Raw genomic sequence first — 25,131 nt, 5'->3', positions numbered from 1 at the left:
TATTTAAAAAAAAAGATTTATTTTATTGATAATTTCAAAAATAAATTGTTGCACTTTTACCCTCCATCCTGTTAGAAATAGAATGGAATAGAAAATCTCTTCATTGCCAATGGGACAATTGTGGTGTTACAGCAGCAAAATATTATAGAAAAAGTGGTCACACAAATGTGGACCTTAAAAGGTGTATAAAAATAACAGAATGGGTGGCAGAGTGAAAAAAAACAAAAACAAAAAAAACATCAACGCTCTGGTGCGTTTAGTCATATTGAGATATATCTTTGGAGTTCCGGAGTTGCAAATATCTCTTTACTTCATATAATCAATCAAGTTATGACCTTTTGCCTCTTTTCATGTTTCATTATTTTATTCGGTACCCCCATTAAAAACCATTTATTTATTTATATTTATTGCAGTTTGAAACATATTATATGAGTGTATTTTTTTTACCAACCGTCTAATGAACTATACACATTTATTAACATAGTAATTAAAAGTACCACTGTCTGCTTTATTGGTGTCGTGTTTAAACGGCTCACCATCCTGAAGAAATCTGGCATGTGTTGGGGTATAAATAAGGTCTGACTCTGGACAACCAACATGGTACCAGGTGTGTATAAGAGAATTTTTTTGGCTTGCCATATACCAGGTGTCAGTGACGGGTCTCCTAAGCAACTACAGTCTCTGCTTATCGATATTTACGCCATTGTTTGAGTGAATGACAGTTTAAAACCACACGCTGCTTAAAATGTTAGTTTCTTGGCGTATTGTCTAAATTTCTGTCTACGCCAGCAGGAGTCTCCCGTTCCCATAGTAACAACGTAACCCGTAAAGAAAGTTAGCTTCCCAGCGTCGCCTGGGGTTTTATGTGCTTTAAGCCAGATACAGTTTTCGGTTCTGTGATTTTAAGTCTTTTAGGGTTTTTTTTTGTATTATCTATGAATTCAAAGTGAAGTTATATTTAGGTTCAGTTCGTATATAAAGTAGAAGGAACAGCCGGGAAAGGCTTGCTGGGAAAGCTAGCCAAACCCTCTGTAGTTCAGAAGCTCTGCTGCATTTCAGTGTCCGGAAGTTCTGCGAGGGGGGGAAAGGGGAGAAAGGCATGAAAAAAGGGAGCTTGAAGAAACTTTAGAGAAAGTATCTCCGTGCCTACGGTATGTAAAAGCTTTTTTCCCCCTTCCAACGGCACACATTCCAACTTATTGCAGTTCTTTAATTATTAGCGGTGTGTGCTGAGTTATCGATGGGTCTCCCGACGTTGGAGTTCAGTGATTCCTTGTTGGATAGTCCGGAGTTCAGAGAGCGGCTGCAGTGCCATGAAATCGAACTGGAGAGAACTAACAGATTTATAAAAGACCTGATCAAAGATGGAAACATGCTCATATCTGCCCTCAGAGGTAAGTAAACAAAACCCAATGGCTGTTTACTCAGATAGGTTTGTTTAAGTTGAGCCCAAAGCCCGAGGCTACCAGTGCAATCACAGCTAGTTTACCTAGTTAAGCTTTCAGAGGACAGTTATTTCTGCTTATCTTGTTTTAAATACACACCGAAGCTGGTAGTTACTATGTTATACAGGGGATATATTATCTCTAAGGTACCATTACTTGTCTGTAAAACAAACTTTACTTTATAAATTGTGAATGGCTAACCATCTATGTTAATACAACACTGTTGATTGCACATTTAAGATCATTTAAGGTTATTCATGGAATATAATTATATAGATTCACTAAAAAGATGCAGTTTCAAGGGTGCATCCAGAAAGTTGTGTAAACAGTGTCTGAATGGGGGCCACTAATAATCTTCGGGTTTTACAACATAAATCTGTGATCAAATCATTTTAGGAATGCCTCGTCTTAAAACTTTTGCACTGTGGAGAATATTATATTCCCCTTTAGGATGCAATGCTGGGCAATTTAGCTTCAAAATCGAATCTTCGGATTCTATCTTCCAAATCCAATTAATCGATTTTTTTCCCCCTCACATAATGAAAAAAATGACAAAAACATTTTATTTCCTTCAAAAACAGTTGTATCTGCAAGCTCTGTTTTAGAAAGTCAACAGAATGACTTTTTCATACCCAGTGAAGTTCGATTTGTGATTTTAAGAGCTTTGATTTTAAATTTTAAATAACCTAGGCTGTTTTACTTGTTGTGAGCATCTTTATTTTGAATGGCCGACTGTTTTTTCATATCACTGGTTTAATTTCTGTTAACTTATATTAGGCAACAATGTCAAGTATAGATCCTTTCATTTAAAAAAATCTTGAAGTTTATTTGTGAAAGACCAACAAAATCTCTGCCTTTGGAGTTGAGCCGTTTGTGGAAAGCATATATTTTGTGCTTTTCTTTTGTCAGCTATGTTATTACATCCAGTGATATTTTGGAATTTTACATTTAAATGTAGTAATATGTTGCGTGATTTCAGTATTTTATAAATTAAATCAATTAAAAGATGTGAAAAGAAGGACAAACAGCATCAAATCTGAACAGTTTCCAACACCAGTACCGTATAACCTTGTTATAGGCTTTGACGTACAGTTTGACTTAAAAGCCCATAATAATGGTTTTCCCTTTAAAGTTTATAGTGTACATAGGTATTGTGTAATACCTTTAGAAGTTACTTAATAACTAGATCATGTGCCCATTTTACTTCCATGTGTGAAAACAGGTGATATGGGAAGTCTTTAGATGTTTTCTAACGAAACATTAGTGAACAAACAGCCCTACGAAGACCAGTCTTTAAGTTATAAAATTAAGATCCTAACATTGATCAAATCTACCAAGCATGGCCATCCATCTACAGTTACACAGTAAGGAGATTATTGATAAGATAAATAGCAAAGAGACCAAGGGCATCTCTGCAGGTTTAGAGTGCCATAGCTCAGATGGGAGAATTTGTGGACAGGACAATTCATGTTCTCCACAAAACCACTCTTGATGAAAGAGTAATGAGACGAAAGCAACTGTTACAAGGAAGCCAAGAAGTTCCCACAAATCATGAAGGAGGCAGATCAAACATGAACAAAAGTTTTCTGGTCACAAGAAACCCATATTGAACTCTTTGACCTTCATCAAAAACCTTTATTTGTGGGATAGAATAAACAACCAACCTGGAAGCTCTATCCTATAGTAAAACATGCTATCAACATCAAACTGTGGGGATGCTGGTATACAGCAGGGACATGAAAGCAGGTTTATAAAAAGAGATCAATTCTGGAAGATTCTAAAAGGAAACATATTGAGGCTCCAGATGAAGTCAGACTGGGGTTTACCTTCTAGCAGTTTATCTTCTAACAGTACAACAACCTTAAAGATAAGGTCTGATGAATAATGCAGTGGCTTAGAATAAAACATGTGTCACAGTGGCCCAGTCAAATCCCAGGCTAAAACCCAGGCTTAGAAATGGCTGTTCTGTGATGCTCTTTGGCCACTCTGACTGATGTTGTGCTACTATGTCAAGAAGAATGAGCAAAAAGCTACCAGTTACTAGAGATGTACACTAAAACAGGTGTAGATGTAAATGTACAAAAGGTGACTCTTCAAGGCATTAGGCATCAGACCTAGAGGGCTGAGTATGTCCATGTTATACTACTACTTATTTATAACCCATTTTCATTATTTGTCCTTTGGTGTTTTGGTCTTTTGCCATATCTCATAAAAAATCCCAAGAAAATCAGTTGAAGCTTTTGGCCACAATGTGACAAAATGTTAAATTGTGCATACACCAAAATTTTATGACAAAACAAAAGACCTTTTAATTGATTTATTATAAATTGTTTTTTACAAAGTTTGATAAATCATATTTACTGTTGTGTTAAGTTCAAGTTTTTCTTAAACAAAAAAAACTTTGTAGATGTCATGAATGGTTTTAATTCAAACCCACATGCAGAACACAACGGAGGCTGGGTAAAAGTTTAACAGAGTTTATTAAAGATTGTTGACACAAAAACATGAACAGGATCTGGAACTGGTCCGGGTTGGGTTCACTGAAGTCTGTAGAGATGGATAGTTTGATTAGCTGGGCAGACAGATGATTAATGAGTCCTTTAAGATAATTCTGAGTCTACCTTGACGGAGTCCAGGCTTCTCTTGTGAGAGAGGGAACCGTTGGGTCCAGAGACTGTTGGTTCAGCAGAGTACACAAGCAGCTGCAGCGTCTAGCTTCTGATTTTGAATGGCAGACCTTGATCAGAGTTTCCAGCTCTTCACAGAGAGCAGCAGGGGATATCCAAATAGGAATCTTCAGGTTTGGCTCACCAGGGCTGGAAGGCAGGTTAAGCTCACCCAGAGCTTCAGGCTTGAGACAGGTTTCCTGTGAGCAAAGACAGAGGTGGATTAGAATCAGTTTTCTCACTTAGAGACAACTTAGATTCTTTCAGGTAACAGAGGCTCAGGTTGCTAACCAAACTAAGGTCAACACTGTGGCGTTGAAGGAAGGTCTGGCAGCTGCTTATGTAGGGAGGGTTCCTGATGAGCAGACGAGCTCCAGGTGTGCTGGAGGGCTCCAGCCCAGGAGACCCACGGCGCACTCTGCTGGTGGAAGGTGGTACATCCCCAGATCCCAACAGTAACCCAGTCCCTAAAAGAAAACAAAAAGCAGAAGAGGATCCTCGGCGCCCTCTGGTGGGCAATCCTCAGGATCCCAACATTAGCAAACCTTAAGGTTATAGAGGGTTAACCAAATAGTTAAAATTCTTCCTCTACTCATGATTTAGCGATGCATTGGGGAATTTCAGGCCCACTGCGGTTACACATTAACAAAAAAAGGCTCAATTACCATGAAAACTTAACAGCACAACCTCTAATGCCCTAGAGGCTCAAAAAGCTCTGCTAGAAAGGTCTACATTTACTATTAAGTTACTTGGTTTGTAGTAATTTATCAACCTGTTATGTTTTGTGTTTTTTTCTAGCTGACCATAATTCTGTTAAATTAAAACTATTGTCAGTAGCTGATTATCAAAAAATTCTTTTATAAACAAATTAAACATGAAAATGTCTGTTTTCTCTAAATAACAGACATACAGTAAACACTAATGAAGTACCTTCACATCACATCTTAATGTCTTCACCTAGAATTAATTTTACATTTAACTCATTTAGACCACTGCATTCCAGATCAACTTGTTCAGTCTGACTTTTGGCAAATATTGAGCATTAATAGCCATCTAACACTCAGGAATAGAAAGGCAATCACTATTACTAGTATTTGTTTATTTCATTTAATGCTTTTTCACTTATTGATATTTTTTGTATTTTTAGGATTAGTGATAATTTTCGCTTTGATTAAGTTCTCATGAGCTTCAGCTGTCTTGGTCTCTGTCTGTTTTTACTGTTTTCTCTGCCAGTGACTCTCATTTCGTCTGTGTTTACTAATAACAAGGTTGTTCCATAGACAAGACTTGCTATGTGTTTGGTAGCCAAACTGAAACTTGAACTTTGCCATCAGCCATCAGCTTTTGATAACCCTGAAATCTCCTCTGTTTAAAATAAAAAATAGGGGTGTACCGATTTATCAGCCGACCGATCAATCGGCTTAGATTTTCTGAATGTTGAGATATCATTATATATAATTCATATTTGAGCGCAGTTTTTTCAGAAACTTACATTGTTTTACAGCAACGATAAAAAAAAAATTCAGTAAAAAAATATTTAAATGTCTTGTGTCTTGTGATCTCATAGCAACTGACAATGTCAGGTATAAAAATAAATATATATGTCAAAATCAGAATTGGCATTGCAGGCATGATTGGAATCGGTGATTGGCCAGAAACCTGTAATCAGTGCAGTCCTTATTAAAAACTAGTTTCAGTGTAGTTGTTTTCCCAAAATTGCATGCTTGTTATGAGGGATTGCTGCAAAGTCAAGGAATGCAAACAATTGTCTACTGTTGCTTGCTTCATCTAAATTTTCATTTTAGGACAATTTTATTGTGCAGGACTGGTCCTTGTTTTTTTCCTTGAAAACCAGAAAAAGGAAATTACTCTAGTGTTTTCATTTTTTTAAATTTCCAAATCAAAAATGGAAAAACAGAAAACAGCCGACTTGTCTTTCCTGTCCCCAGCTTTGAGAAACAGAAAAAAACTAGAAACACTTCCGGGTCATCTGTGAACCTGTCTTCGTCTCTCAACTCTAAAAAATAAAATGTCAAAAGAAATTGACAAAATAAAAGATAAAAAACGAGCCGTGATCTGATTATTATTTCTAATCTTAAATAGTGCATCGTAGAACACAAACTTTTGTCAATGCAATCAAAGTCTGTAAAGGGTGGGTTTACTTCTTTCTTTTTTTTTATGGGAAAAATTGATTTTTCAATATTTAACTTTTACTTCACAGATTACCTATCTTAGTGTTGAAAAAAATAAATGGGTCCTATCTCTGGCTTATTGGTGTATTTATGCACACTACCAAATCCCCTCCAGAAATTCTATATGATGGGTGGTTATATGTGTTGCTCTTATGGGAAAATAAATAATACGTTTTAGAAAATGTGTCATCCTTAACACAAGATGAGGAAAATTAGTGAAAGGGCTCATTTATTTGAACAACTGACAAAGAGGGGGAAGGCTCCTCGCCTGGCCTGTAGGCATCTGTTTGGATACCAGCTGTTACCTGCCTGATACTCGTAGAGTTTAGCCTGTTCGCTCTTCTCTGAGGGTAAAATAAATGGCTGCATTGTCCTTTAAAACAAGTCCTGTTTTTGTAGAAAAATCACCTGAGCCACAATATTAGATTCTAATCCAGTAGAGTGCAGTTGTTGTTTCAGATAGAGGTTTACTGTTTTTAAGGCTGCCTATGGTTTTTGCAAACTATGAATTGCTAAGTTTAAACACACAAGCATAATTGAATGTTTTCATCTCTTGACCAACTTAGTCTACATCTTATAGCAGAAATGAGACATTATTTTTGTTTCTAGTGTTGGAAAGTGTTCTGAAAGTTTAGTCTGGTTTAAATTCCTTTTTCAGTAGCTCTAACACCCGCTGCAGTCGAGTTTCACTTCATTTTATGTCATTATCTATGCATACACCAGACCTACAATGTAAACTGTCTCACAGCAGTTGAAATTCATTGCATTGTATTGCCAGAGTGTGATCAAAGAATGCAGCGGTGTGTCATGCACATCATGTGTTATCACCAGGTGTGGCAGCTCAGTCACAGCAGACTTTGACACCTCATGTCTTGAGATTAGATGAAAAGCAAGTTCTTTAGTTATTCTTTAAAATAAAGGGTGAAAAATAATTGGTTTGACCAGTGATACAACTGTTATCATACAGTGAAATAATATCAGCAATATCTTTATTGTACCTGCCTGGCTGTTTTTCTCCAGGACTTTCTCTGGCCGTGCAGCGGTTCTCGCAGTCTCTGCAGGAGTTCCAGTTTGAATGCATCGGAGACGCTGAGACTGATGATGAGATCAATATAGGTGAGAAAAATACAACAGAATAACCTCCATCTAAGACTTCTCTGTAAGATATGACCTAGACCCAGATATTTGAAGTATGTGATCTCTTCTGCAGCTCAGTCCTTAAAGGAGTTCTCTCAGCTCTTAAGCACCATGGAAGAGGAGAGAAAACGACTGGTAAGAATTCATGATTTTGTTTATAGTCATATATTGAGCAGAGTAAGAAAAGCTTAAAACAAATAAAAATAAAACTGACTTAGTTATTTTTTCAGCTTCTTTTTTTTCTCAGATTTGGTTTAGTATGCCCCAATTGGGACTGATGTTTAAAAAGGTTTGGGTTTATTAAAAGATGTGAAAACTTTTTGGCACGTGCAAAGCTGATCTTCATACCAGGTGCATATCAATTTTCCTGTGTCACATGAAAAGAATAGTGGAGGCAAACTCTTTTTTCCGTGTGCCGTCATGAATGCATGGATCATATCTGCATGAGCACAATACAGACTAATGGCTGGAGAATACTTGATACACATTTATCAAACTTGAAATTGAGGCGCAAACTCCTTAAACAATTTCTGGTGTCATTGTGACTAAGGATGCAGCCATCCACATTCTTTCACTTCTGACCGATTCCGATTTGGATTTCTGCTGATCTCAATACTTTATTGATAATAGATCTATGTTTTCTTTAATGTTATCATCATTACTATTGAAATAAAATGCTGTCATAAACTCTTCTCTACCAGCAAATAAATTGATCAAGTGTGTATCCAAAAGGAAATTTGAGATTAGTTTAAGAAAAAGGAAAATTGTGCATCATGTTGAAAGGACAATTTACATCCTGAAAACAATTATATAACTGTAAGGGTTCAAACTGGCTTTATTTAGTAAGGACAGATGCCCATAAAGGGATAAACATCTCTACCGTTATGGAGTTTTTTTAACTTAACTTTTTTAACTTCTATTAATCAGGCCCATTTTCACCAACACTCGATTTTCTTCAATATCAGGACCACTACAGATACTATCAGATTGGTCTCTAATTAAGTCCACAAAGGAGGCACTGATTTAATGACAGACTGGAAGGAAAGTCTTTGTTCATGTCAGCGTATCTGGTCTGTCAAAGATAGAAGCAAAGGAGGTCCGTGTTGGCCAGCTGGTTTCAGAATCTCTTCTTCTTTTATGGTATTTTTCATACTGCCAGTAACGCCAGCAGTTTGCTCATTTAAAAAAGGCAGACAGAACCTGTATGCACATCTTATTCATGGCACACAATCACCCACAACACACAGTTATTTAACCTGCCAAATATTTTTTGTCAAACTGATCTTACACAGGATAGTTCAGTCCAATTTATTGCAACAAAGTGAGAAACAAAGGTTATGTGAATTAGATTAAATGTTTTTTTTGTTTTTTTTGTTGATAGTAGGCATGTTTGTCTTTTTTTATGCTGTTTCAGTTATGTCCCTTGGAAATCAGGTAAGTCAAACAATCCAAACAGGTTTGTGACAGGATTAAAGAGCATCAGGAAACGAAGCTTCACGCTGGCCCCGTTTGATTGAAATGTGAAACTAATGTGCATGTTGAAACGTGATACTTTTCACGCTGTTTCAGCAAACAGTTTTCTGCTGTTTAAATATTTGATTCTCTCTGCGTTATCTGACCCAAGCCTTTTCCTTCATATATTTTATGTTTTACGAGTGAAATTTAAGTAGATTTCTTAGAAGGTTTCAGGCCTCATAGACAGCTTCTCACTAACTGCCTTGGATTTTTCTCTTTTTTTTTTGCTTTCCCTCTACACTGATTCACACATTTGTGGGTTAACTTTGTGCCAGCAGCACCGTGTTCACTGCAATTGGGAAATGTCTTGGACTCAGTGATCCTCCATCATTCGGAGGCCTTTGTGAGGACTGATTGAATTTTGGCACACTCTGTGTGAAGCCTAAGCTCACAGCGTTTGTAACAGAGGAGCATAGTATGCTGCCTTATATATAAACCCTTGTGTGAGTGTGTGTTTGCCTTTGTGGCAGCCTGCTTGGTCTGGTTGCAGAGGAACCATGTGGAACCTATTCTGGCAATTCCCCTGTGAGATGGAGTGCAGTTGGACAGCCTGGGAAAGTCCATAAAAGGTTTCTGTGTGTGCTTGTGTGTTTGTCTTCTGTCTTTTGCCCTCGCTGTGTGTGTTTGGATTTTTCACTTTTTTTCCACTTGCTTTTACTGGAACTCTGCTGATTAATCTAAACTTATAATAATACAATTATTAGACCGTCTTTTGGAAAATAGTTTCCTTTTGAAATACTTTCCTGTTCAACCCAAAAGTTCTATTACCGGGAGTCGACCAAACCCAACAGTCTCAGTTTTCAGTTTCCCTCTGCCTGCACTGATGTGTTGAAAAGTCTAACATCACAATGAAAGACTCCCTGTTTTGGATACCATTGCGGATTTAAGATGAAGTGAAAATTTATACTGCGTACAGTAACATCCTCTTTATATTTAATATCATGGAGTTTATCCTCAAAGTACTCAATCATTAAAAAATGGTACCACTGATGTACATTTATCAGTAATATACTGAAAGAAAATTCTGCAAAATGGGTTTGACTTTTATGCAAGCTGCACAATCTGTAGTCCTAGGCTCTATTACAAGAGGTTAATTTATTCACACAGATAGAAAAAATGCTATATTTAAGTAGGGTTACATTATGTAAAAGATAAAATAACAGTATTGTTGTTGAATGCAATGTCCATCTCCTATATCAATCACTTTGCATCTGCTTAAAAACATCAGTCACCAAAATCTACTGATATATTATTGACTAAAAAGACCTGATATGTTATTAGCATGTAGCTCAGGAAGAAGGAAAGTTTTTATTTAACTGTTTGCCTATTACTGTAACCAAATATTCTTATTCTTTTAGGCCATTTGAAGCGATTTATTTCCAGCTGAAACCATCTTGCGTTTTTTAATATTAGTTCATATCAACCTACCTCTGATTTTTTTTGGTGTTATTTTGACCTCAATGAAAACAAAGATTTACTGTAGGATAAAACTAATTCCAGCTTAAAGTCATAAACTTCACAGCAACTTTTTCGTGAAGCTGACTGTGGATTAAGATATTATGTGTGTTTTGTAATATTTTGATTAGAGTTCTTTGTAAAAGATAATGCAACCCTTTTTGGTATGTAATTTATCATATTTAGTTTAACACAATTGTTTGCGTTAGCAGGGTAGGACATTTAAAAAACATTATGATATAGTAACCAAGTATAACTAAATACATACCAAAAAGGGTTGCATTAGTTTTTTGATTGCAGTAAAGTAAAATCTTCAATAAAAAAATGAAAGCTGTCTTTTTAAACTTATCAGGGATTTGCTGATAAAACATAAAAGCCCTTTTAAACTTCAGCAGTGAACTTGCAGCTGCGGCCCTCATGGGACGTTTTGGCTGCGGCTCTCGGTATTTACTGTTACAACAAACTGAACTCACTTCTGTTTTCCTTTTTTTCAGATCCAGAATGCTGATGACGTCTTGATCTCACCCCTTGAGAGGTTTCGGAAAGAGCAAATCGGAGCTGTTAAGGTACATCCACTGCTTTAAGAAGGGATGAAGGGATGCCAGTTGAACTAATTAGACTGGTTAACGATCAGAAGTTCACATATTTCAGATAAATGATAGATCACAGTCTAGAGTCAGTAACAAGGTCATGGGAACGGACGCTGGGAGAGAAGACAGTAGACTGAGCATGTCACAGACACAGAGATTGCTGAACACAGGCAGTAGAAACATAACGTCTGCTGTGTCTGCTTTTAGCAGCTGCTTCAAGTATTTTTAGCTACTTATCAAACTTTTCTTTGACTGTAAAGAGAACATTGTCTGACACAGGGAGTCAGCTTTGTTTTAAAAAGGAACCTGATCTGAAAGTAAAACCTCAGGTGGCTTTGGTGGATTGATTCAAGCAGCTCCACAGACTGCAGAATGTAACACAAATGTGTGAGCAGCTCATCTTCAGCTAGACGATAGCAGAGAAAATATCTGCACTGCAGCTGTTTGCTAATGGTTTTTGGCAGCGATTCCTTGTTTAGAATATTAATAGCATCTCTGCTTTGCCATAACTTTTAGTTCCGGGAAGCTACTTCCTTAATCTGATATAATACTCTTCTTAAGCATCCAGAAACTTTATTCAATACTCAGGTAATTTTTTGACCATTCTTGTGACTTATTAGATGTATTTCCATTGTTTTTTTACATTAATAGCCTTTACAGCCTCTCTAAATGTTTGATTATCCCTTCACTTTTCCGATGGTTAGACTAAAGCAGATCAACTTTCATGTTAAGTCAGTCTCTAAATGTAATCCACTTTTATTTCTAACACATTGGAGCCTTTTTTCTCCGAACATTTTGGCTCTTATGCGTTTGAAATGTGTTGAAATTGTTTCAACGTGTGCTTTATTGCATGGTATTTTTTTTAGCTTTTTATCATTAATATTCAGCAGAAAGGTCTCATGTCTTACACACTCTATAATTAGATGAGCTACAAATTCTATTTGAAATGTCTTTGACTTTGACCCTGCATCTGGGTCGTTTTAAATCAGTGTAACTGGTTTCCAAAAAAGCCCCCAAAACTCTTCAAATAACCCAGGTTTTAAAGCCTTCTAAGATTTTAGGTGCCTTTATTCTCTACATAACAGTTTAATTTGTTTGTGAAACGATTATAAATAAGATGAAAATATAAAGAAAAAAGCAGCTTTAAACCATGATGATCTATTTAATTCCTTTGATTGAATTCTATGCTAGATTTCACTTGTTATATTTGAGTATTTAAGACCATTGCATAGATGGAACCACCTTAAGTTGACTTTGTACATTTAAGGGCTTCATTTTCTGAAAACTGCATTATGAGAATAAACACATTTTAGTTATTCAGAAATTACAGCATCCAACTTCAGTGCTATGATTAAATGAGGCCTTTCTAAAAGATTAAAATTCTTTCATCTAAACCGTTTTCTTTTAGACCAAGCCATATGTTTAGGGTTTTTGTCTGTTAGAAGGTGAACAATCCCCCAGCATCCTCACAGCATGATACTCCCACCAACGTGTTTCATTGTGAAGTTGATGCAGTCAGGCCAATTTTCAGTATTTATTTTTCAACACACCATTATTTTGCAACTCCAGTTTTATCTTTTAATATTCAATAACAGGATGATGTTTTGTTGTGATGAATACTATTGTTAACGCCTCTTCATCGCTCAGGCATTTATTTTGTTTCCTTTCTCTGTTGTTTTGTAGTTTTTGTAACTTACATCCTTTCTGCTGCCCTGTTCTTGTTAGGAGGAGAAGAAGCAGTTTGATAAGGAGACAGAGCGGTATTACTCTGTGCTAGAAAAGTATCTCAGTGTGTCCTCCAGGAAGAAGGATTCCCAGCTACAAGAGGTAAATTCTTAAGATACTCTCAAGGCCACAACAAGCTCCTCAGGCACCTGTTCGGTTACATCAAGTTCTTAGTATTTGGTGTGCTTTTTTTATTTTTTACAGGCTGACTCACAGATGGACAAAGACAGGCAGATCTTTTACGATGCATCTCTGCAGTATGTTTTCAAGATCCAAGAAGTGCAGGAAAGAAAGAAGTTTGAGTTTGTGGAGCCAGTAAGATTATCTTTACAATTTTAATTTTGTGGTTTTATTTAAAGCCATACACACCCTTTTTATGTTTATAGTTTCCATTTTAAAATGAAGACAGGCCGGTTACACAGCGTTTCATGGCAGGAAAGTTGGAGTGATTAGACTTTTCCCGTGCTGTTTTTCTTTTTTACGCACGCAGACCGAGCCATTAACAAGTGTTTTTATGTAAACACACTGCCTGGAAAAACAAGTGAGCCATGAGCTCAGAAAAACGTTTTACACACTCAGCATGGCCATTGGTTTCAGTTTTTTAAATGATGGATATCAGTAAAGGACACTTCCTGTTGCTCCAGCAGGACTTCCTGTGATTAGATTTTTTTCCCAGCTGACAGAGAGCAAAAGCTGTTTGTTGTAAAATAAACAATGGCAGCAAAACAAATATAGAGCAATGCTTTACTCTGTAGAACCAGGTTTGATTACCCAGCAGCTGATTGAAAATCTGTCCTACTGTGATCACCTTTTACACTCCCAAGCCCAGAGCTAATGTTTCTACTGTGGATCTCTCCTTGTGCTTCTCAGTTATTAGCCTTCCTGCAGGGGTTGTTTACATTCTACCACGAGGGCTATGAGCTGGCCAATGAGTTTGAACCCTACAAGCAGCAGCTCCAGTTTAATCTGCAAAATGTAAGTACTTGTTTTCCCTAAACTGTAAGATTAAATCTGTGCCTCAGATTGCCCTGTTGGAAATAGCCTCTAGCATTTTGACTGCTAGAAAGGAGGTAAAAGTAAGGAGACTGAACTCTGATTAAACTTTAGATTCCTGATACTTCTAGCATCTTATTTTTAGCAAGATTATTTACTAATAAATAATATTAACTTTAAGAGTTAAGTCGTTAATGTTGGTGTTTTAAAAGCCAGTAAGCAGCTGTTGCTGCTTAAGGGCTGACTCTGCATCACTCGATATGTGAAAAATCAGCTGGCTAAACCAGGATGTCCTGATCTGGTTGGTTCAGTTTTTTGATCTAACCTTCTGATGATGTAATCTGAATAAATTAGCTGCATGGGATGTTTATGTCTATAAGTTTGTTTGTTTTTAAAGCAAAATCTATACAACTGCATCTCTTTTCTGTGGTCCACTAATTGTTTTAAAGGTTTATATGTATAATTTTTGACTTAGCATTTTTAGATCTAAATGTTAAAATGAGAACATTTATTTAGCCTTATTTCTAGATTCTTCTTTCAATGTTTTTTCTTTTTCAACAGTTTTATTCATTGATTCCATGTTCTGTTGGTCTGGTTGAGAAATCTAAAAGTACCTGCTGCTTTATTATGTGCACTTTGCTATTACTATATTAGTTTATTATTTGAGCTAATGTTGGCTTTCTTTAGTCAGCTGCCACACACGGAATAATTTCTTTCTTCAGATTTTTCTTTGTAAAGTTAGAAAAACAGTTCCTAAAAAAAAAAAAAGTCCCAGTGGATCAGTACTTTCTGAAATGCTGAGATGATCACAAATAACCAAGCCACCATCAAAGTCTGTAAAATTGTTCCTATTCTGAGCCCAGAATATCTTCTTCTAAATAATCTTACAAGACATTTGATTAAAGGGCTAAATGTTGTTAGAGGTGAGCATGGAATTTAGACATGCTTACTCCAAAGAGTTTAGTGGATATATTATACTCCCAAAACAAAAAAAGGGTTGTATGCTCCTCTATGTCACAGTTAAAAATTTCCCTTGTTAGTTGGAGCTTTGCTCACATTTACTTTCATTTTTGCGTAGGTGGAGCAATTGATTATTTCATTATTTATTAATTCTTTTATGCGATTTCCCTTTGGAAACGATTAAGTATTTTTGAATTGAATCTTGCAGTCACTTGCTGCAACAAAGCTCCATGATGCTGCATAGCAAAGAGTGCTACATTCTGCTCTGCTTTTGATCCTGCCCCTTAAACCAGATTTATTGTTGTTTACTGTTTTAAAGCTTTATGTGTCTTTTTAAAAGGTGTTGAAGTTGTTTAAGCTAATGGTAAAACTCAAACTTCAATACTAAATGAGGTTGAAATGGACTTTATTGCAGATTAAAAATTACCTTGCAGGCAAGATGAATTATCATGAGATTTCTAAACTACCAAAAATACATCTTGCTAGAAGCCAACAGATGCATTATCCTCAATACAGAAATGTTTCAGACCATTGAAATGCAGTGACGTGTATGACATCTGTGAATCAACCATTGGCAGAAAGGCTGAAGCAAAACAAACATGGCTGCGTCAGCTTTAGCTGGATTACCCTCTATTTCATTTTGAAAAACGAAAAAAAGGACATGATTTTTGCCTCTGTGAATGGGAAGATATTTACTCATTCCTCCCAACCAGATTTGTTAAGAGCTTATTAGTTAACTCCTCTAGTTTGAAACTAATCAAGCTACTATTACTGCTGTGACTGACTAAAAACTTGTCATGGGAGGCAGAAGAGTTGTACTAAATCTTTATTCCTTTTGATTAATACGTGTCGAATTCAAATTGAACCACACCTGTCAATCTGGTTTATGACAGGTTAAATTAACAGCATTAATCGGGCCTATGAGGTGCTTATTAATCTTACCATGCAATGTTTTGTTTTGTCTTGTTATCTGTGCAATATTTGTCTCAAAACCATCTTAGTGCTGCCACAAGTGGAGGAACAATGACTACTGCAGTTGAATTGTCCTCTTGGATGGCTTTTGTCATCATAGCCCTGGTTTAACTCACTCACACACTGGCCATCCTGTCCTCCACTGTCTAGTCACATGGGCTTCAGGCATCGCTAAGTTAGCACCTTGAAGCATGCAGCTCAAACTGAGCTGCATGGTGGTATTTTTCAAATATTGTTGGTAGACACTTAAAAAATTCCAAAATGTTACTTTTAAAACTTGCAGGAACATTTTACCTCTTTTTGTTGGAATTTAATCAACACAGAACAGATCAACTGATAATGATGAAGGTCCATAGTGTCGTACAAAACCAAACAATTTAATTCACATTATTTATTGAGCATGTTATTTAATTAAGCATGTTTCTAAGGTGTCCCCTATCTTTTCTTGTAAAGGCTCGCAACAACTTTGAAAGTACTCGTGTTGAAGTTGAGAGGCTAATGAAAAGGATCAGGTCTGCTGAGGATGACTTCAAAGCCCCCAGCTGCTTCACCATGGAGGGATTTCTCTACATACAAGAAAAACGTAAGCTACCCTCTAAAATACAGATCGGTAACATTTCTTTTTCCTTAAGAAAGAATAAATGCTGGTCATAAAAGTGTCAGATCTATGGATATAAAAATATGATAATGTGTGCAGGTCCATTGGGAAGCGTGTGGACCCGATACTACTGTACCTACGAGAGGAGCTCAAAGATGTTCTCCATGAGCAACACAGAGACCCGGCCAGCCAGCAGACAGGTGAGCTGCTGACGCCCTTAAACACTAATATCGGTGCTTTAAAACATCCTTAAACCCTCTATTTAAAGGCATTCACTGATCAGAATGGTGATGTAGATTTGCAGTTTTCGTTTTGTTTAGTTTTTTTAATTTAGCTTTCCTATACTATTCTAAGCTGGATCCGATTTATCTTTAAAAACTCTAATATAACCAGATTTTCTTTTTATGTTTAAGGTTTCTGATTAGTCGCCATTCGGAATTTGTGTAGGTGTGTGTTTGTGTGTGTTTTTACCAACCATAGACAAACGTTTTTAGAACCAAAGAGCAGGTAGTAGAGAGGCTGCAGAGACCCAAGGCAGAAAGTCACAGGGAACCCTGGCAGGTCACATGTCCTGTACAGGGGCAGGTCCACAGTGAAGCACAGGAGCATTAGTCCCCAGGCCAAAGAGACATAGGGATAATCACAAGGCCCCAACCCCCCAACTGAACCCTGCAACTACGTCCTCCACTGGAGACCAGTGACAGAGACAGACTTGAACCCAGCCGTCCCTGTCTTTGGGGCCTACACTGATTAGGAGATTCACACGGCCGACATAAGCCTGCCATGGGGGGCAAAACTTAGAACAGAGGGGTGGAGGGAACAGCGCCCTTCCAACTAGGGCTGGCTCACCATTGCAGCAATATGGCAGGTTTTATTGGGTAAAAGAAAACTCACTCTGCCCATCAGCCAGTTCGGCTTTACAGAGCAGCTGTTTGGGAATCCTTCTGGACCTGGACACTCCACCCCTGCCTTTAAGGATTGCACTCTGTCTGCTAACAGGGAGGAGCGCATTATTTAACCTACCTGCATGCGCCTCTGAGGGAGGATGGAGTCTGAAGGGGGAGGGGCTCCCGCTTTCATAGTGCTTTTCTTGTTACACCACCAGCTTAATTTCAATATCATATTGAAGCTTTGAGCATAACCAGCAGTTGAGCTGAAATGAAATGAGAAATCCAGGGGAGCCCAGACATCACTATGAAAAATTAGTGTTTTGGACAGATTTCATTGTAGCGTTTTCAGTTTAGCAGCCTGCTACGCTGAAATATGCTGGTGATAACCATTCATTTTTTAACACAGCCTTAATCCCCACCAGGTGAGGTAGCACCAGAGATAACAAGAGAAAGGGATGGCCAAGGGTATCAAGCTCAGTTTTCATGGCCTACAGGCTGCTAACATATTCCCTAAAACCAGCGACCCACAACCAGGAACCAACTGCATAGTTATCTAAGAAAGATCCAAGAAGGCTTTACTTTGTTATAAAATCCATTCACACTACCTTCCTTATATTTGTTGTGTTCTTCTCTCATTTTAACATTTAAAATAAATGTTCAAAAAGTACTAGAAAACACTTCTGTTTTTCAAAAACCAACATTTTAACACTCAGATTCTTTACATAATTGATTTCTTTCCCCTGAAAGTTTATTTTAGTCAGTAAAAAAACAGCGTTGATGCATGTGTGTCGCTGGTCTGTCTATCAGAATGGCGTGATGACTGGGGCCCCAGACATGTTCAGGCTGCGTTCATGTGTCCGAAGGAAGACCGAATCCATCGACAAACGCTTCTGCTTTGACATCGAGGTGGTGGAGAGGTGAGGGGACAGTCTGACTGAGAGTCTTTGTGTTTCTCCTGAATGATGCAACGGTTTATTTTTAGATTGAATAATTGGAGGTGTTGCTGCCTAGTTGAGCTTGGGTGTGACTTTCTTTTCATCCAGACATGGCGTCATTACTCTGCAAGCCCTGTCAGAGGCCAACAGACGGCTCTGGATGGAGGCAATGGATGGAAAAGAGCCTGTAAGAACACACCCACCTCTATAAAGAATATATCCCTGGGGGAAAATGACTGTTTTGGTACAAGAAAAAAGCTATTTATATTCATGTTCTCCTCTGTCTTTGCAGATTTATACTCTTCCCTCTCTGCTCAGTAAAAAAGAAGAGAGTAAGTATCAAGCTTGGGTCTGAAGATTCTCCTTAAACAAATTAATTTATTGTTAAAGATTTTTTCAGTCTGACATTGGCGTTTTTTTTTTTTATAGCATTTCTCAACGAAGCAGGATTCAACTTTGTTAAGAAGTGTGTTGAGCTGGTTGAATCAAGAGGTATTCACCAACCTAGAACATGTAACTTAAACAATATATTTACAGCATCTCTTGCCGATCCTTATGTATTAACTTATTTGCAGGCCTTACAACTCTTGGACTGTACAGGACGGGTGGAGTAAACTCCAAAGTGCAGCGCTTGATGGCCAGTGCATTTGGTATGTTATATATACATATACATATTGAAATCAGGGAGAGATTAACTTGGTTTTATAATAATACAATAGTGAATATAACACAAAAGTTTTCCTGCAGCTTCTACTGCATCTTCGGATATACAGCTGGATGCAGAAACTTGGGACAACAAGACAATAACCAGTGGCCTGAAAGATTATTTCCGGTAATTTATGAATATATGGCATCATTTCTTTATTTTTTTTAAGTAAATTGGCCCTTAAATTGTGAACTCTTATTCTCTCATCTATGTCCAGGTGTTTGGCAGAACCGTTACTGACCTATAGGCTGCATAAAGAATTCATCAGGGCTGCAAGTAAGATTTTCTTGATTTTATTGTAGGAAGCATTAGGTCATGCAAAAGTATTTATCCCAAAAGCCAACATCAATTATGTATAGCAAAACTACAAACCTACCAGGATTTGATCGCCCACATAAAACCACAAGGAGATAATTAATCAGAGATTAAAACAAGAATCTGGAGGAGCTGCAGATATCCTCAGCTTAGTGGAAGCACTTACAGTGTTTGCAGCAAAGATATGGAAGAAAGATCTCAGATCGTGTCAGATAATCAAAAGAATATTGGTTTATATTACCCTAATTATAACACAGGGTGGTGGTAGCAGCATCATGTGATAAGGCCTTCCTACATGAGGGACACTAAAGTAGTAAAAATGGGATTAGAAGATGGCGAAATCTCCAAATGAAATATGTCCCACAAAAGGCTATAGACGGAAGGAGGAGTCCACCCTCCTTCAGCCCTCTAAATACACACAATGCTTTATAATTTTATAATTTTTTTTAAATATATGAAGGTATTTTAACTTCCACTGAATAAAGTCATTATTTATGTTGGGCCTTTAAATAATAAATAAATAAACAGTGGTTTAAACATGACAGATTTAAGGGAGTTAATTACTTTACAGAATGATGTTTAAGAAGTTTCTAGACAGCATTTGTTGTTTTATGCGGTATATTCAGGGTTAAAGCACACCAAGCTCCAGCCTCCATGCTCTCTTCCTCTGTCACAGAGTACGACGACCAGACGTACAGAGTGAGAGCCATTCATGCTCTCGTACACAAACTGCCGGAAAAAAACAAAACCATGTTGGACATCTTAACCAATCACCTTCACAAGTATGTGCATGGATTCATGGTGTGATCATTGTTTGAAAGTTATTCAGTAAATTTCTATAGATGATTTTATACTTGTGAAATGTGTGTGTGGTGGTCTGTGCATGCAGGGTGTCCTCCCACAGCGATCAGAACATGATGACCGTGTCTAACCTTGGGATGATCTTTGGCCCCACGCTGATGAGGTCACAGGAGGAGACGGTGGCGGCCATGATGAACATCAAGTTTCAGAACATTGTGGTGGAGATCATCATTGAAAAGCACGACAAAGTGAGCTTTTAAGCTTCACACACATGTAAATGTGGAGCCCCGATCATTCATGTGAATTGCTTTTTGTTCCTTTCAGATTTTTGGTGAGACTCCGGACCTGTCGGTGCCGCTGCCTCAGGCTCCGACCTCTCGGTCGACTCCGAGGAGGAGCAAGGCCATCTGCCTGTCATCTGGAAAGAGAAAGGCCCTTCGGTACACTCCGGCTCTCTGCCTGGCAGACAATGACAGTGAGTCTGCCTATTGGTCACTGTTCTGTTTCATTTCTTATTAATAACATATCTCAGATTCTGAGGGATATGGCCTAAAAAAAAAAAAATCAGATTATTTTATTTTAAAATCGATTTATGATTTTTTTTCCCGATTTTTTTTTTTTTCCTCCCTAAGGACAGCAATAAGTACCAACAGGTCAACATGTCTTTAGCTATGCGTGGGGCACATCACTACCGCGCCGCGCTATTGGCAGCCGTGCTTCTGTTAACACCTAGCTTGTTGGCTATCTAGACCAGGAACCTTTTCTGACCGCTTTAAAATTTGCCTTTAATACACAACCCCATTTCTTCTAATGCAACCTTATCTAAGCTCGTTCATATAATGCCCCCAGCTCCAATCTCCTATCTTCCCACTGAACTTGTGTTTGGGTAGTAATGCGTCCTGATAAGCGCCAAAAAACGCGTCATCATAGCAGAGTTATTGCTGGTGTTTCTATGAAACTCATGTTGACATGTTTATTCCCCCCCTTCTGAAAAGAAAAAAATAATCCCCGACCGCAGTTGCCGCACACTGGAAATCTGCAACTACTCTGGAAAACTTAAAGTCCTGCAATTCCAAACAACAGATGATTTTATTCCTTTATTGAGAACAAACGTCTCACTCACCTGTAGTCTTTATGTCGTTTGCTGTTTCATGTGACGCTGTTACTTGCCAAATTGCAACCTGAGAGCAATGCTGCAGCTACAGAATCTCCAGGAAGCCAAAAATGTGCAATTATAAAAAATAGATTTTTTAATTAATTGCCTGCAACAAAAAATTTGAATTAATTAATTGAATCGATTTTTTACCCAGGCCTACTCGGTAGGATAAGTGTTTTATTGAGCTTGAATTAATGTCTCTTAAATGCAGCCATGTTTCAGATTGTGTTCCAAATACGGACAGACTGCATTCAGTCAGGAGCCATTCCTCCAGACTGTAGAGATGAGACCAGAGCACCACATCCTGCTCTTTTAATTATAGTATTACATCATTCAGAGTAAAGCAGAAACAACATAACCACTTTTCTCCTCTTAGTTAATTTAAGCTGCAAAAAAATAAAAAAATTGCTGAATTTTTATAGCCATATCAGAATAAAGATGATTTTAGCCTAGCATCTCAGCTAACATTATCAGCAGGTTTACTGAAGAATTTATAGTTGGATGTATAGGGTCACATCACCCTCTAACCGGGACTTTTTCCTCAATGTTTTTATTTGGTGTATGGTTAGTAATTCGTTAGAACATGCTTGGAATTGGGCCCTATAATCCATATCAGCCAGGCAGTAGATGAGCTCTCTGTTCTGGAGATCTTCCTCTGTTGGTTTTTGAAGGGATGTTTCCTTTTATTTTCCAGGTGATACATTCAGCAGCAGCCCTGATACAACTCCGATGGGCAGCCAGGAGTCGTTGTCCTCCCACTCCTCTGAAAAGAATGGGTTGTCTCAGACCTCAACTCCTTCTTCTCCCACCGCTGAGCCCGGCTCACCATCCGCAGCGCAGTTTTCTCCTCCTTCGGCTTCCTCCAGCTCACCACCAAACAATTCCCCCAATGGAAAAGATCAGAAAGAGCCACCAGACGGCGGCCCCTCCCCCCACCTCACGCCTTCCTCTTCCTGGACCTCCGCTCCACTCTCCTTAGCTGAGCAGACTTCCTCTGTGTCCTCCTCCACATCCTCTTTGCTCTCCGCAGTGGAGAGGTCTTTCAACAGAAACTCAACCGCTTCTTTGTCTTCTACCAAAGACTCCGGATCTGCGTCCACAACGTCAGTCCAGCCCTCATCAGGGGACCGTTCCTCTTCTGTCAGGGAGGGTAGACCTCTTCAGAAAGCAGCCTCCATCTCCTCCCTGAAGAGCACTCGTTCAGCAGAGCAAAGAAACTCCTCCTGTGCTACAGTCACAGAAGTCAGAGGAACCAACTCTACCTCTCCTCCTATACATAGCACTGCCTCCTCCTCCTCTTCTTCCTCCTCTTCTCTATTTCCCTACCGGCTTTCCACCTCATCCTCGCTCACATCCCTTCACATTTCAGAAGGTGTGTAAAAAGCTTTTTTTTCCCCCTCTAAAATAATTAAAAGTCAGACATTTTAACTCTCTCCCACCCTGTTTCTGACATGATTGAAGATTACAAAAGCTGCCATGGATCAGTGCAGAGCCTCGTGTCGCTGGACCGACAGGAGAGATTAAAAACGCGTAAAGGACACAACCGCTGCGGCTCCGACCTCACCCCAAAGCACTCTGCAGCCGCATCCAGCAACGGCTACTCCAGGCCTGCCTCATTGTGAGTGTCACTGAAACCTGTCATTTATTTTAAACAAAAGGATTTTTAAAATAAAACTCCCAAGATATTTCACATGATTGTGATTAGGAAATTACAACTAATGTCGATTATGTGTGGTTTGAGACGGAACATCTCAGTTGTTGGTGTTTAGAACCACATTTCAGTGCAGTTAAAGCATTATGTTTTGCTTGTGATGCAGGTTATCAACCAGGAAGCCTCAGCGTGAGAGTTCAGTGTTCTCCTCAGCGTTAGACATTTGTCCCTCAGGAAGGTATGATAACTTTGATGATGCTGTTGCCTGGTAACGTACATTTAGATAAATTCATTTGTAGTTACTTCACTTTGTGACTCCCTTATCAACTTTTCCTTGCAGGGAAGCAAAAGCGATGTACTCCTGTGAGGCAGAGCACAGCCATGAATTAAGTTTTCCACAGGGGGCGCTGTTCACAAATGGTAAGGTTTATGAGAGCAAATATTTACTTTATCAGGATGGGAAAATATCTGTTCATTGATTTGTTTTTTGTTGTTGTTAGAAAATTCATATATTTTATCATTTCAAATGGGCATGTTTAGACTAAAGTTTAGATTTCTTCTACTTTTTTATGCATGTCTCACAATTGTTTATGACCAGCTGTTTAATCCGAATCCAGAATTGGTTTTAAAGGTCATAGCTACTAATTTGCTTAAAAAATATTTCTTTTAAAAATAACTGTTTTATAATACTGATTTATATGCTATACATTTTATCTTTGTAAGTGAAATTTATACTTTCAGAGTGGTGCAGATTAAAAATATGAATTTCATTTACAAAGATTAAAAATATAGGATATAACTTATTGCTTTATACATTTTTGAGGGGTCTAAAACACATAAATATTTACCTCTGGTTATGAATACAATGTCAGTGTAAAATAATTGTGCAGCAATAGTATTAGCAGGGGGAAGTCACGTGAGATCAGAGAACCTTATAGCTTTGCAATAGAGCTGAGAATGAGTCAAAATTCTGAGATTCCAACCAAAATAATAAAAGAATAAATAAAGGGGTAGATTAGTCAAAGTTTTGAGCATTGGTTATAACTTAAGGTATGAAAACAGCTTAGAAAAAGCAAAGTTTTCCTACTTTCTTCTGGACGTGCAAGTTAAATTTGCAGACCTGGCAAACAGTACAAATGAAGGAAAAGAGCGGACGAATATGCCACCTACTGGCCAAGAGGAGGTGCTATTGCATTCAATATCAGGTGTAAAACTCTTTTGCTTTATTAAATGAAACATTAAGATCATCCAATTCAATTAAGTTTATTTATATAGCGCCAATTCAAAACACATGTCATCTCAAGGCCCTTTACAATTCAACAAGATCATACAGTCAAATTGATTTAAAGTTTTTCTATCCAAAGAAAACCAGCTGATTGCATTGACTATTGACTCAAAGGCAATCCCTCACACAGTGGAGAGGGAAAACTCCCTTCACCATAGACCATATAAGTTATTTATTTATTTCCTGTCAATTGATTACCTGTTTTTAGTTAAGTCTTAAAGCTATTTGTACCATTTGCATCTCATATCTAGAATAGATAGAAAAAAGATAAATTAGATCAGCCTTGCTAAGCTCCATTTATTCTTTCTGTAATGTCCTTCAAGTAATTTCTCTCACTAAATCAAACATTGATTTAATTACCACAGACAGCATGTTGTGCGAAACAGTTTCAAATTGCTTCTTACATCTTCTAATCTCCTTACCAGATTTAACAACTTTGAAACAAATGAGTGTTATTATGTTAAAGTGTCAGCAGATCATTGCTAAATAGCGCTTCTCCGACGTGGGAACATGTTTTCACTAAAACAGAAAATTAGCTCTCTGTGCTTCGCTGTAATTTGGGTTATAAAAGTCGTGATGTTTTTTTTGTTTTGTTTTGTTTTCTTCCTGCAGTGGGTCCATCTGTGGAACCAGGTTGGCTGCAGGCGACATATAAGGGCAGAACCGGCCTCATACCCGAAAATTACATCCAATATATCTGACAAACCTGATGAACTGTCTGCGCATGAGAAAATCACAAGAGTCTGACTGAAATTTTAAGGGTTGTTTAATAAGAATCCAAAACACACAATACTGTAACTGTGACTGTTATCACTGACTACTGTGCCACAATATGAGCAATGGGGCTACTGTAAACAGTGCAGTAGATGTTGATACTTGACGTGTAAGGCTTAGCTTCTCAGTACTTATCACCATTTTTAATTTTTGTTTAGCAGACTCTGAAATGTTATGTATCCAGTAAAAATATGTAAAAGGTACATAGAAGTGTTATTTTTCTATTAATCTTTATAATTTATGTTTTAATGTTTCAGTAGTTGGTCTAGAAATCCAATGTTCATACCTCAGTGCCTTAAACTGTATGAACTTTTTTTCTTATACCCTATGTGTCAGATTATCTGCTGTCTAAAATAAACAAATTAAAACA

At 37.8% G+C, this 25,131-nt stretch overlaps 1 protein-coding gene across 3 annotated transcripts; it reads left to right on the top strand.

Annotated features, from left to right (window-relative positions):
• The first annotated feature begins 830 nt into the window (after positions 1-830).
• Positions 831-25,090, top strand: LOC107098506 (rho GTPase-activating protein 42-like). 3 transcript variants are annotated; one of them, XM_015396227.1, is made up of 25 exons: positions 831-1,151; positions 1,221-1,394; positions 7,324-7,419; positions 7,514-7,575; positions 10,905-10,976; positions 12,726-12,827; positions 12,930-13,040; positions 13,596-13,700; positions 16,104-16,233; positions 16,348-16,448; positions 17,946-18,055; positions 18,182-18,260; positions 18,366-18,405; positions 18,503-18,565; positions 18,649-18,723; positions 18,821-18,905; positions 18,997-19,055; positions 19,771-19,876; positions 19,984-20,143; positions 20,220-20,370; positions 21,746-22,423; positions 22,513-22,669; positions 22,869-22,940; positions 23,043-23,122; positions 24,600-24,688. In XM_015396227.1, the coding sequence occupies exons 2-25, from the start codon at positions 1,241-1,243 to the stop codon at positions 24,686-24,688; spliced, it is 2,937 nt and encodes a 978-aa protein (XP_015251713.1). In that variant the 5' UTR covers positions 831-1,151; positions 1,221-1,240. The 3 variants fall into 3 exon arrangements, with proteins under 3 accessions (XP_015251713.1, XP_015251714.1, XP_015251715.1); XM_015396228.1 differs by lacking the exon at positions 831-1,151 and having other exon boundaries at positions 1,241-1,394; positions 24,600-25,090; XM_015396229.1 differs by lacking the exons at positions 831-1,151; positions 1,221-1,394; positions 7,324-7,419 and adding an exon at positions 8,855-9,524 and having other exon boundaries at positions 7,525-7,575; positions 24,600-25,088.
• Positions 25,091-25,131: the final 41 nt, after the last annotated feature.

The sequence above is a fragment of the Cyprinodon variegatus genome, unplaced genomic scaffold, assembly GCF_000732505.1.
Source record: "Cyprinodon variegatus isolate N-32 unplaced genomic scaffold, C_variegatus-1.0 Scaffold784, whole genome shotgun sequence".
NCBI classification, from domain to species: domain Eukaryota; kingdom Metazoa; phylum Chordata; class Actinopteri; order Cyprinodontiformes; family Cyprinodontidae; genus Cyprinodon; species Cyprinodon variegatus.
This window is presented reverse-complemented; position numbering and strand designations above follow the sequence as displayed.